The sequence below is a fragment of the Phalacrocorax aristotelis genome, chromosome 9 (assembly GCF_949628215.1).
Source record: "Phalacrocorax aristotelis chromosome 9, bGulAri2.1, whole genome shotgun sequence".
Lineage (NCBI taxonomy): Eukaryota > Metazoa > Chordata > Aves > Suliformes > Phalacrocoracidae > Phalacrocorax > Phalacrocorax aristotelis.
This window is the reverse complement of record NC_134284.1, coordinates 29,359,965-29,372,183: the sequence shown is the minus strand read 5'-3', so window position 1 is coordinate 29,372,183 and position 12,219 is coordinate 29,359,965. Positions and strand designations below refer to the sequence as shown.

The 12,219-nt window shown below is 49.5% G+C and overlaps 1 protein-coding gene across 1 annotated transcript; it reads left to right on the top strand.

Moving 5' to 3' along the window:
- Positions 1-615: 615 nt before the first annotated feature.
- Positions 616-1,641, top strand: LOC142062255 (inositol 1,4,5-trisphosphate receptor-interacting protein-like 1). Its single transcript, XM_075104428.1, has one exon. The coding sequence runs from the start codon at positions 616-618 to the stop codon at positions 1,639-1,641; it is 1,026 nt and encodes a 341-aa protein (XP_074960529.1).
- The last annotated feature ends 10,578 nt before the right edge of the window (positions 1,642-12,219 follow it).

Below are 12,219 nucleotides of genomic sequence, written 5' to 3'. Positions count from 1 at the left end.
GAGAAGATCAGGAGAGAAAGAAGAAAAGGCGGGAGTGGGGCAGAGTAGAGAGGAAAAAGGGAAGCAAAGGAAGGCCAAAGGGAGATGGACTGGAAGAGGATAAAGAAGAGGCAGGAGAAAAGGGAGAAGAAAAGAGGTGAGGCAAAAAGGAACCAGAGGCGGGAGAAGGAAAGTAAATGGAGCAGAAAGGGGGGGAGAGGCGTGGTCGGGCGGGGCGTGGGAGGGGTGTGCCTGTGATGCGCTCTGGCGCCTGTGACAGCACAGGGGACGTGTCACGGTGGCAGTGGTTATCAGGGGCACCGGCAGGCAGCGCTGCCCCAGTACGGCTTGGGGCAGCGGTGAGTGCACACGCGGCGGGGAGGTTGGCGTGGGCTGGACGAGGGCCGGAGCCGGACCGCGGGCCCCCGGGGAGGGGGGTCTGACCCTGTGGCGAGGCTCTGGCACTCGCGGGAGAGCTGTGGGCAGGGCACGGTGCTGCCAGCGCTGGGGCTGGGCACAGGCCTTGCTGCCTCCCAGCTGCCTCGCCCCCTCTCCTGCCTGCCCCCATGTCCCTGTGGCTCCTGCTCCCCCTGCCCAGCCCCACTCAGCTCCCTTCTCTCCCCTCTCCTGCAGGCCATGGCTCTGGTGACATGGTTCACCTTCATTGTGATGGGCATCATGCACGTGCCACTGCAGGTCGGGCATGGTCCGGACGAGGCCAGGTGCCAGCACGAGCAAGAGCGTCTGGAGCTGCTGCTCCAGGATATGGCTCGGCTGCTTGAAGAGATGCAGCTGAAACCCCAGGAGTCGAGCTGGGTGACCAGGGGAGCCCTGCTCCTTGCTTCCTTGCAGCAGTGGCAGTTCTGGGCCTTTGCTGGAGGCCTGCTCCTGCTCTTTTGGCTCTGCTGGCGGCCCTGGAAGAGGAGCCGTGAGCCAGGAAGCAGCAGCAAGCATGGCAGCTCCACAAGCCTTGAGGAGGAGGAGGAGAAGGAAGAAGAGGGGGACGACCCATTGCACATGGACAGGTTTCTGCATGAGTGCACATCGTGGCCACTGCGGAAGAGGCAACGAGAGTGCACGATGGTGGAAGAGCTCGTGAACGACCTTCTCGGGGTCTGCCGAATCCTGTGCGGCAATGGCTTCACGCCACGACTACAGCCAGCTGTCGGGGTGGGTGGCTTCCTGAAAGGCTGGAATGGTCGTGCAGAAGACCTTGTCTATCGCCTGCTTGTGCCCCTGAAGCCACCCGCTGGGCACTCCTTCCACCTCGAGCTGGGCACCGAAGGGGACATGCCGCTCAGGAACTCCTGCCTGCGTGTGGAACTGGAGTGCATGTGCACCAGGGAGCGGCAGCTGGGGGACATGCTCTGCTTCCTCCACCACCCTGAGGATGAGCTGATGAGCAGTCAGGAAGCCAGCCTCCTGCAAACCCTCTGCAGCGGCTCGTACCTCGACGTGCAGAAAACCGCCTTCTGGCTCCAGGGGCTGATGACAGCAGCCTGCAATGCTATACCTCAGGCGTCCACGTGCAAGCTAACAGTGCTGCCCTCCACACGCTTCTGCAAGCTGCAGCTGAGTGACATCTTCAAGAGATCCCTCTTTGTGGAGCTGATCCTGGCGGTGCAGCAAGGCAACTCAGACACATTTGTGAGCATGGAGTAGGCAGAGGTCAGCGCTAGCAGCAGTGCGAGGTGGCCAAGGAGAGAGAGAGAGAGAGAGCACGCCAAAGAGAGAGCGCGAGGTGGCCAAAGAGGCCTCTCGCTGCAAGGAGGCTTGTGACAGAGGCTGCGTTACCACCTGGGCAACGGCCGCCCACCCTCTTCACCAGAGACCGTTCCCTCCGGGACACTTACCCCGGGCAAAGATGCCAATAAATCTTTCTGGTTTTGAAAAGCTGCCTGTAAATACGCTGAGAGAAGGAAGAACGGGGGCTGGATGCGGCAGCCATTAACTGTCTGGGGACGTGAGCATAGCAGGGTGGCAAGAAGGTGCCTGGCTTACACCAGGCTGCAGAGAGCCGGGAGGCGGCAGGTGCCCAACCTCTGCTGATGTGGTGGGTTAACCTCGGCTGGCTGCCAGGTGCCCAGCAAGCCGCTCTCCCATTGCCCCTCCTCAGCAGGAGAGGGGGAGAAAAGGAGACGAAAAAGCTCGCGGGTCGACATAAGGACAGGGAGATTGCCATACCTATTAGCACCAGAGGCAAAACAGACTCGACCCGGGGAAAAGGAATTTCATTTATTGCCATTCTGAAATGGAGTAGGATGGTGAGCAGCAAAGTCACAAGTAAAAGCACCTGCCCCCAACCCGCCACGCCTTCTTCCCAGGCACAACCTCACTCCTTCACTCCCACCTCCTTTACCTCCTCACCCGCGAGGGGCACAGGGCATGGGGAATAGGGGTTGCGGCCAGTTCCTAATAGTCGTCCTTCCCATGGGCCCTTGCCAAGAGCCGCAGTTCGTCTAGAGCTGCTCCAGTGCGGCTCCCCCGTGGGCCACAGCTCTTGCCACAAGAAGACCTGCCCCTGCTCCTGCCTTGGCTCACGTCAGGACCCTGGTCCGCTGTGGGCTCTTCAGAGGAGATGATCAGGAGAGAAAGAAGAAAAGGCGGGAGTGGGGCAGAGTAGAGAGGAAAAAGGGAAGCAAAGGAAGGCCAAAGGGAGATGGACTGGAAGAGGATAAAGAAGAGGCAGGAGAAAAGGGAGAAGAAAAGAGGTGAGGCAAAAGGGAGCCAGAGGCGGGAGAAGGAAAGTAAATGGAGCAGAAAGGGTGGGGAGAGGCGTGGTCGGGCGGGGCGTGGGAGGGGTGTGCCTGTGATGCGCTCTGGCGCCTGTGACAGCACAGGGGACGGGTCACAGTGGCAGTGGTTATCAGGGTCACCGGCAGGCAGCGCTGCCCCAGTACAGCTTGGGGCAGCGGTGAGTGCACACCCTACGATGTTCTCAGCAGGGGCCCGTTTGAGTCTCCTTCCTTTTCCCCAGCAATGCACAAGCCCCATCTGTCTCGCTCTTGGGAGCAGCTAGTTGGTTTTGACGCAGGGGCCCCACCGGGCTCTTTATTGGTTCCCTTGGCACAGGAAACCCCCTTTTCAATTTTGCGCCCATTCGCAGGACTTAGACTTGCTCCCGCCTCGTGCCTCACTGACTGAGATGCTATGTTTCACTTCCAGGGCCCTCTGTTCTCAATTGTTAGCATGATTACACAGACCATTTTTTCCTGCTGAAGAACTGCAGAGCGCTCTCAAGCTATATTCCTGCTTGAAACATGCAATTTATCATCACATGAGGTAACAGACTGATTCCATATGTCTTCTGATACATGCCACATTTACAGGTGTCTTTGCTTTGGATCCACATGCCTTCTGTGAGATACTAATAGAAGAGGAAGCTCAGCCTGATGTTCACCCTGCAAACTTGTGAATTGTAGTTGTTCAATACTGAAGATAACTAAAATATTGTGCTTTGAAATCCCTCACCAGATCTTGCTGCTTGTGACACAAAGGAAATATGCAGTTTCTTTATTAAAATAAATGAATAATAACTGAATAATTAATATCAATTATTAAAATCCCTAGTATCATAGCATCATCTAATGGACTGGCTGAAAGGTATTCAGGGGACCTACAAAGAGTCTATCCATTCTTTTGCAAAATAAGTTATTGTGATAAACGGGACCCTGTGGCATATTAAACTGTAAATTATGGGCACAGGAGGCATTTTCTCTGAAAATTAAAAAGGTTGCAAAATGGCTACAGCTTCTGGGAGGCAATTCTTAGAAGCAAAATGTAGCTCAGTGTTAGTGACTCCTTTATCTACTGCCTTCAGTATTCTCTTGGCACAGATTAGCGTGGAGAGGGGAGTCACCATATTTCTTAGTCATACTATCATTATGCCAATGACTCTGGAATGCCATAATCCTACAAAGCAGCATGGGCCCAAGGGAAAACCCAAGGGAATCACTGAGAGACAATATCAATTAATTTGAACTTCATTTTCTATTGTACTTTTAAGCCTATGGCAGCCGATATATGGCTTCCAGAGAAGTGGCTTGGCCTGCACAATGTCAATCTAGGGGAAGCCCAGCCTCAGGACTGCCTGTACTACACGCTGTTGACACATGTACGTAAGCCTGCTGAAACATTGTTATGCTGCTACCATGATGACCATAAGGCTGGTTACCTACGTTTCATGTCTCATAACCAAAAACTTGTGGATTAGGGTGCACAAAGCACAGTTACTAGCAGCAGGATACTGAGAGGAGTGGTGTCATGAGGTTTATGCCCTGATGCAGAGCTTCTGGAGGGAAGTGGAGGGGCCCTTTTAGTTGCAGTGGGTGATGGAGTAGCTACTGGTTTCTAAACATCTGCAAAGGTATTTTAGATCCCAGTAGTTTTTGTGATACTAGGTCACTAGGAAGGGTGACAGAGCAGTGGAACAGGCTGCCCAGAGAGACTGTGAAGTCTCCTTCCCCAGAGACATTCAGAACCCACCTGGATGCATTCCTGTGCACCCTGCTCTAGGTGTGCCTGCTCAGTCAGGGGGGTTGGACAAGATAATCTCCAGAGGTCCCTTCCATCCCCTACCACCCTGTGACTCTGTGATTCTGTGAAGTTCTAGTGCTTCTTCCTCTGAACTGCTCTTTACTTCTCCAGCCGTGTCAACTGAAAAATTACATCTTCCCAGGTGACTCAGAACTCTCAGCCCCCATCACATGCAGTAGTGCTCATTAGGCACCTTGCTCCTGAAAACAGGAAGAATTAGGCAGCAGATTAACTTTATAGGTGTTTTCATCCTGAGAGCCCACTTTTGTTCTCATCTGAAGGTTTCCCAGCCTTTCACTTGGCTTGTTTAGGGAAAAGCTTAAGCAGGGAGATACCTAACATTTCCCTGTGAGACTGAGTGCCCAGACACAAACAAGATCTTTTTGCACCAAATCCATAAATCAACACTTTGCATCTTACAGGATTTCTGAGTTGAGTATCTGATTGTAGTATTTACTATGCACTGTTACCTTAGGGCCTGGTATGGACTTTGGTGAGAGAAAATGTGCTGGTACAAGCCCCACGAAACATGGCCAGGGACCCAACTCCACCAGAGCAGGAACATTTGCCCTCTTTAAATTAAGAGACCCTCAAATAAATCCTTTCCTAGGTCAAGATCGTTTCAGGGGAGGGATCACTTCAGAAGGAGCAAATGTTTTATGTGATTTTGTACCCTGACCATTGCTACCTACTTTCTCTGGAGTTGGAAGGACATGGTGCAAGCATTTACCTTCTGAAGGCACAACTCTTTCAGCAGTCACAAAAGCTCCCTCATGCTGACCAAGCCCAGATTCTCATTTGAATGGCATCAGCCTCTTTTCTGTTCCTGTACAAAACATTCACAAGGAAACAAGGACATGTTTCTGCTTGGGTTAATGCCTTTGCCCAGAGACTGACTTTTCTGGTATAGATTGGTTCATGTCCGAGGGGCAGCAAGGCCTGAGAGTGCAGTTCCAGGGGTGGGACACCACACGGGCTGCATGGTCACAGGGACAGGGTGTGGGGGTCCACGAGGCCATGCCCGCCATGCCCAGATGCACCACCACTGGTGACTGAGCTTTACGTCACCTCCTCCAGAGCCACCACAAAACCGGATCAGAAAAGGCAGGTGGACAACATCATTCCCGTTACTGAGCAGCACCTTCTCTCCTAACTGCCACATGTGGAACAACAGCCCCCCATAATTGGAAGGCCATTAGGAAGCAAAAGGCTGAAGCAATCAGGATCTCTACATAGTTTGAGTCCCAAGCTTAGGTCTTGACTACTGCACCCTGGTGCATGCGCTGCTCTGGAGTGCTCATGAGAAAACAGGGGCATCTAGTGGCTGTATCAGAAATTTCAATAAACATCACCATTCCCTCAAAAAGATGTGAGAATTTGCCTTTTTAATCTCTCACCTCTAAAAATAAAAAATATTTTATTCCATAACGTTACGGGAGAGAGACAAATCCTCACTAGGTTTCATGCTTTCAGAGCAGTGTTTCCAACCCAGCTGTGACACTCTGCAGCAGTGTAACCATATTAACTGAAGCTGCTGCTGATCTCTGCTGCAGCTGCTGCTCTGGAGAGCCAGACCTGCTGCCCTGGCTGATTCATTGCAGGGGAAATGTCATATCTCTCTGTGCTGACTGAGGTGTCTCGGGTAGCATCGGAAGGCAGGAACTGTTTGCAAAGGTTTCCAGCCTTTGGCCCCTGTGCAGCTACTGTGCACTGCAAGCACCATCGCTGTGTGCGATGTCTGCGCTGGCCTGGGCTCTCCAGCCGCTGGTGCTAACAAAGTATTGCACTCGCTGTTGATCAGCCCCCTGCAGTGCTGAGCTGTAGCTTGGTCGCTGCCAGGCCACTGGAGCTGCACACCACACCACAGCAAGTTAAGGACAGGGAGGAAAAGCAAGGACTGATGTGTGTTTTGCTCCTGTGGCTCCCGCTGCCCAGCTTTACCCACTCAGCTGTGGGCCCTGTGACATCAGAGCAGAGCAAGCCATTGCAGCAGCTCACTCTTCCCTACTCTGGGGAGGGAGCCCGTGCTTTTCTTCTGGACAGGCACCTTCCAGATGCACACGGGGTTTTTTGCCTGCCGGGAATAAGAGGGAGATGATTGGAAATGCAGGTGAGGGAATATGGTTTACTTTAAGAGTAGGGATATGTTGCAACTCCAGGTATAGTTCACTTATACAATGCTCTGAGCCAACACATGCCTGCAAAGCAGTCCTTGTACATAGCACTTTTCACCTATTCACATCCTAGGGCTTGCAAATGTGACTATCTGGTAGCTAATTGCCGCCTGGCAGTGTCAGCTTTCAGTCTCTCTTGCTCCATTAGGTTCCCATCAGCATCACTGGCTTAGTGTGATCTGAATTTGCCTGCTTCCTAATGTATGGACAGAGCTGGCATACTGCTAAGGAACTATCACACAGGCAAGTCCCATGTTTTCTGATTTAATGGCTAGAGGACAGCCCAGCCTCCTGGGCTGTCAGGCATCTAACAAATGCAAAATTCATTCTTTTATTAAGCAAAAGGAATAAGGGAGAAAGCACAAAGCAAAAAACTGAGTGCTGAATGCTAATAGGACTGTTGCTGTTATGCAATTCTCCACAGAAAATCAAAGACAAGTGATAATACTAGAAAAACACATTATTATTTTATAGGCTTAGTCCCAAAGTGAGAGGAGGAGAAAGAAAAACATGCACAGCTGTTCTTCCCCTCTCTGGCCACTTTGTTTGCCTTACAGGATACATAATTTTGCAGGGTCTGTACGTGCTCATGACTTGACTCGCAGGTGAACTCCAAAGCCTGCATTAACAAGCCTGTTTTACTCATAAATGTGCATATTATGTATAAATACTGTTTATTTTGGTAAATTTAACAGGCTGGCACTCAGCTAAGAAAGGAGAGGTCTGCAAGGCTGTTACTGCTGTGACTGCCATTCAGGTGAACACAGCCAAGCTCAGCTCAGATGAGTGCACCCAAACCCAGCTGGCAGTGGGTCTGTGCAGGAAGGAGCACAGTCATGAGCTGCCCAGAAAGGTGGGGAAACAAGTCAGCAATGAGCCCATGCTCAGCCATTGGCGGTTGCAGCAGAGGGTTGGATTTAGCTCAGGTGTGTCACAAGGAGTCAGAGATCCCCTCCTGTTCCTGCTCTGCAAGAAATAGATGTACAGAGTTGATAAGGATTTGAAAAGTTTGATTATCAGCTGTCTTGTGGGTGTTTTTATGCACATATTCACATGCACACAGAAAAATGTACACAGCTACAATGTGCCAGGTGAGGTAACTGACAGCAGTTTTGATAGCAAAGCTTTGAGCTAAATGGCTTTTAAATGGAAGGAGTTCATCCTTGAGATCAGTTACAGCACAGTTACATGTGAACAAGGACATTTTTATTGGCACCCCTGTTACAATGCGGAAAATAACTCCCTCAAGGCTGTGCAGTCTGCCAGGGATGGCCTCCCCTCGGTGCATGGCTGAGGCTGCCGTGTGGGCACAGACCACCCCACAGAGAAGCAGCTCTCCAGCCTGCTTTCCTTTCCTAATGGCTCCAGCCGGCTGCATGGATCCAGTCATCTTTTAGTTCCTTCAATTCAAAAAAATAAGAAAACAGCACATGAATTTGAAGGAGAAGCTGGCTTGCTTTGCTTGCTCCTTGTAAGAGAAGGAGCTGGATAAAGTCTGTGCAAGCCCAGCAAGGGTTCATCTCGCTGGAATTGGTGGTGTGGTCAGTGCTTCCTTTCCAGACAGCCATGACATCCACTGAGGTGACACCAGGGACTTGCCACTGAGCGTGCAGGTGCATCTTGGGTGGCGAAAGCACTTGGCAATTGTGTTTGTGTCCGTCAGTTTTTCTGAGCTCACCTTCACCTCTGCAGTTGCTCACCTGACATAACTTTCAGTTTCCTTATGAGGAGAATAAGTTAAAGAGCATTTTGATGGCAAAGGGTAGGTCACAGTAGGCAGGGATTGCTTCTTGCTCTCTCTTTTTCCTATGCTGCAGTAGCATGTTGTGGCCCTATTCAATATAGAAGCACCCTCTGCATTGCCTCAACACTGAAAAGGAATTTTAATATTAATAATCCAGGAAAGGCTGTATTTACTGTAGTGAGCTTAAAAAATCCTCAAATGCATTAGGAGATTCCCCCGGCAAACAGCTCCACCGCTCCAAGACCAAGCTGCTGATGGAGGCGGGTAATGGGCAATGCCCTGTGCCATCGCATCCAGTCACATCATGCTGCTGTGTGGCCAGGATAGATCGGCCAAGAGCTTGACACTGGGGAACAGCACCAATCTACCACAGATCACTCACAATAATTAATTTTGGGACCGTGCCTTTCTCTTGGTAATCATCCACCAACACACTCAGTCACCACAACTCATGTGATAACTCTGTCATGTGTTAAGCTGCAGGAACCCACTTGTGTGTCTGAGCTGCAGCAATATGCTAATATTTTAAACATTTTGATGTATTACTTTTCCTCCAGCTAAACAAAAAGGTCTTTTTTACATACTTTTAATTTCTTTTCCATGCTGTTGAGAGCAGTTGGCATCTGCCGCGGTGATGAACAACCTTGCACGAGTCCATGTAAAAGCCAGGGGTTCTTGGCAATCTAATTCACTGGTGCCCACTCTGCTTTCTGCAGCAGGAGCTGCAGGCACTCTGTGTTGGTTCCTCATTGATCATTCTGGATACTGGAAAAAAACACCTCTTCCCACTGGATTCAGTCAGGAGCTGCCGTGTACTTCATCAGGTGGGAAACTGAGCTCAAAGCAGGGAAGCTTGTACTTTGCTATGAATCACCTCCATTTGTTTCACTTCTCCAGCTTCTTGATAACACACCCAAGGCTGCAATCTATCAAGGTCATTGCCCACTTTCCTCCTGGGAAGCTGATCCTGATCTGTCAGTGTGATGGGACAGGCAAAGGCTGTGTATGAAACAGTAGCCTGCAGAGACTAAAGATCTTGTCACGCTTAGAAAAAAGATGTATCTTATCCCCACGTAACAGGGTCACAAGGAGGGGGGTTAATGGAAAGCTCACAAATCTGTGTGTTCCAGCAGCCACTTTCAGAGCTGCTCGTTTGATTTCTAAGCTCTAATGAAACTGCGAGAAAGGGAAGGCTTCTGGCTTCCAGCAAGGAAAGGATTTTCACACCACAAATGATCTACACACACTTAGTTCTGTCGGTTACGGAGATGAAGCAAGGTCCTGGGGTTCAGATGCGTGCCTGAGGTGCTGGAGCTTTGCAGATTTTAAATGCTTGAAGTGATCTTCGTAATCACCCCATTTAACTTCCCATGTGGCAGAGACCAAAGAAGCTCCCTCTGTCCCTCTTCAGCAAGGCTGTAGCTTTGGTTATTTTTCAGTAAGATATCTTCCTGAAATGATTGGAACGTAGAGCTGTGTTTGGTCCCTAGCATTAGCACAGGCTGCAGGTAGCTCATTGATGCCCTCCAGTCAGTCCCAAACTGTGGGATATAGGAGTACTGAGGATGGAGCAGTGTGATATAACATCAGTGCCTCACTTTTCCCTATATTAAGTGGGGGTAACAGCCAGCTGTTTCCACAGCTGTTCCCTCCCTGTGCGCTCAGACTCCAGACATTTCCGTGCATGGGTCTGCTCTGGCATCTTCACATATATGGAGGCTCTTTGTTCCTCCAACGGTGCTGCTGCTGCTCCTCCCCTGTTGCTGAACAGCGAAGTCTTACCAGGGCTGCAGCACTGCAGATCTTAGGCCATGGTGCGGGGGAGCCGCACTCACCTGCAGACGAAGATGATGCCTTGCTGAGGTGATAGGGATGGACCTCACGACTCAGAGCCTTCAAACAGGCTTCTTTCCAGGACTCCCATCCCGCCTCCTTTCTCACACAGTAAATGTGCCTCAGGCGTGCATTGCTAGCCTGGTCCCCTATTTCCTACACAATGACTATTAAAGCTTTGCATGCAACAATGAATCATTACCCACTTATTAGAAGGTCCAAAATTGTTTGCCCATGTTGCATAACAGAAACAGGGCCTGTGGGCCAAGGGGAGAAGATGGGTAAGAGTGGGTAAGAGCCCTTTTCACCACTGTCCTCCAGATCTTGCTACACCAGAGGAATGGTTCGCAACATGGGCTCAGAAATCTTCTTCAGTGTTAAAGTGTTGTGCTAGAGCACTGTGTAAGTTATTGCAAGTTTCTGCGCAGACAGGACTTTGATTAGATTTTGCTCATATTATTATAAACTCCCATCCTTCACATTCTTCCAGTTCCCTTCCCTGGCTGCAGAGAGTTCATCCAGGGCCACCTTTGCCGTATTTAATCAGTCTAGGCATATTAACTACAAATTCCTGCAACAATTTAAACACTTAGGTCTCATATACATGTCCATAACTGATGATTACTAATTTTTAACTTGGATATTTATCAAGAATATTGAATGATTATTCAGCTCCCCACTCAGGATGGCACTGTAATGAATTACATTCTTTTCCAAAGTTTTGATAGTGATCTGAAACATCCCCATCAGTGTTGCAGAAGGATGTCTTACAAACAATAACATTAACTGTAAATGTCGGTGTGAGGTACAACAGTATGATAGCTTCATTTTAATGAAGAAAAACTGAACCCTGATATTTTCAGTCCCAGGCCAACAATCCAGCTTGCTCTCTTCACTGTGCTTTCTGCAGACTTCCCTACAGCCATGAAGCTGAGGGGCTGCAGTGTTAATTTCTGGATGACTGTCCCTTTTACACATAGGTAGTATCTTTTTCACCACTGGCTGGGCATACATTTAAAAAAATAAATGTTTCAATGGAGATGCAAGGGGTGTGCTCCCCCCAAATGTGACCGTGTTCATGTTGGGCATTAACTCATTTGACCTCAAAAATGCATACACAATTACATTAAGGGAGGGCAGAGGGGAGGGGATCACAATGGACTAAACTTGCAAAGTTGTTAGTCATGTAAGGTGTCTCAGTTTCAGAAGGTCCCTCTTGAAATACCTCCAAGGCTTCACTTAGAGAGGACAAGTGCTTAGACCTCTCTGACAGACATACTGCCTTAGCTTGTTTCAGATTGGGTGACTTGCTATGGAAAGTGCAGCCCTCCACAAGACTTGCTTGTAGCAGGGAGCAGCTTTACCAATAGCTAAACCGAAGTTTGGCCAATGGCTCCTAGCATAACAAAGCCTGAATTTTGCCAATGTATTTACATACCAATGGCAGGGAAAAAAAAAAAGTCTTAGCAAAGGGGCTGGATCTGTCTTCAACCCCTGGAATAGTTTTGCCCAGAGCTAATTTTGTAGCAGAGTGATATAGGATTGTGTACAGAGCTTATCTGGGGGAAAATAAAAACAGTCTTATTACACTACTAATAAAAATGTCTGTTTCTATCTGCACAGATCTTAGAAATTCGTCTAGTGCGAAATTAGCTCTGTTTTTGTGTCACCGCTTACAGCACGCAGCTCTGACAGTTGGCAAATAACTGACTTGTATCTGCACAGCCTGCTCCCATAATTGTATTTAAGAGACTAATATGGTGGCTTTAGAGGCAAAATTTTTGAGAATATGTTAAGAATCATACTGGATAATCCAGGCATCCTTTGCTATAATCCCATAAACAGTGTGGGCTAACATGCCAAAAAGAGTCCCTAGTTTCCATACTAGCCCTGCTGCAACAGGCGAGGTACTAAATATTCCTCTCTGTCTCTTCACTCAGGCTCATTTTCCTC

Excerpts from the sequence above, each read along its gene's own strand:
- LOC142062255 (XM_075104428.1), top strand. The coding sequence starts at position 616 with ATGGCTCTGGTGACATGGTTCACCTTCATTGTGATGGGCATCATGCAC.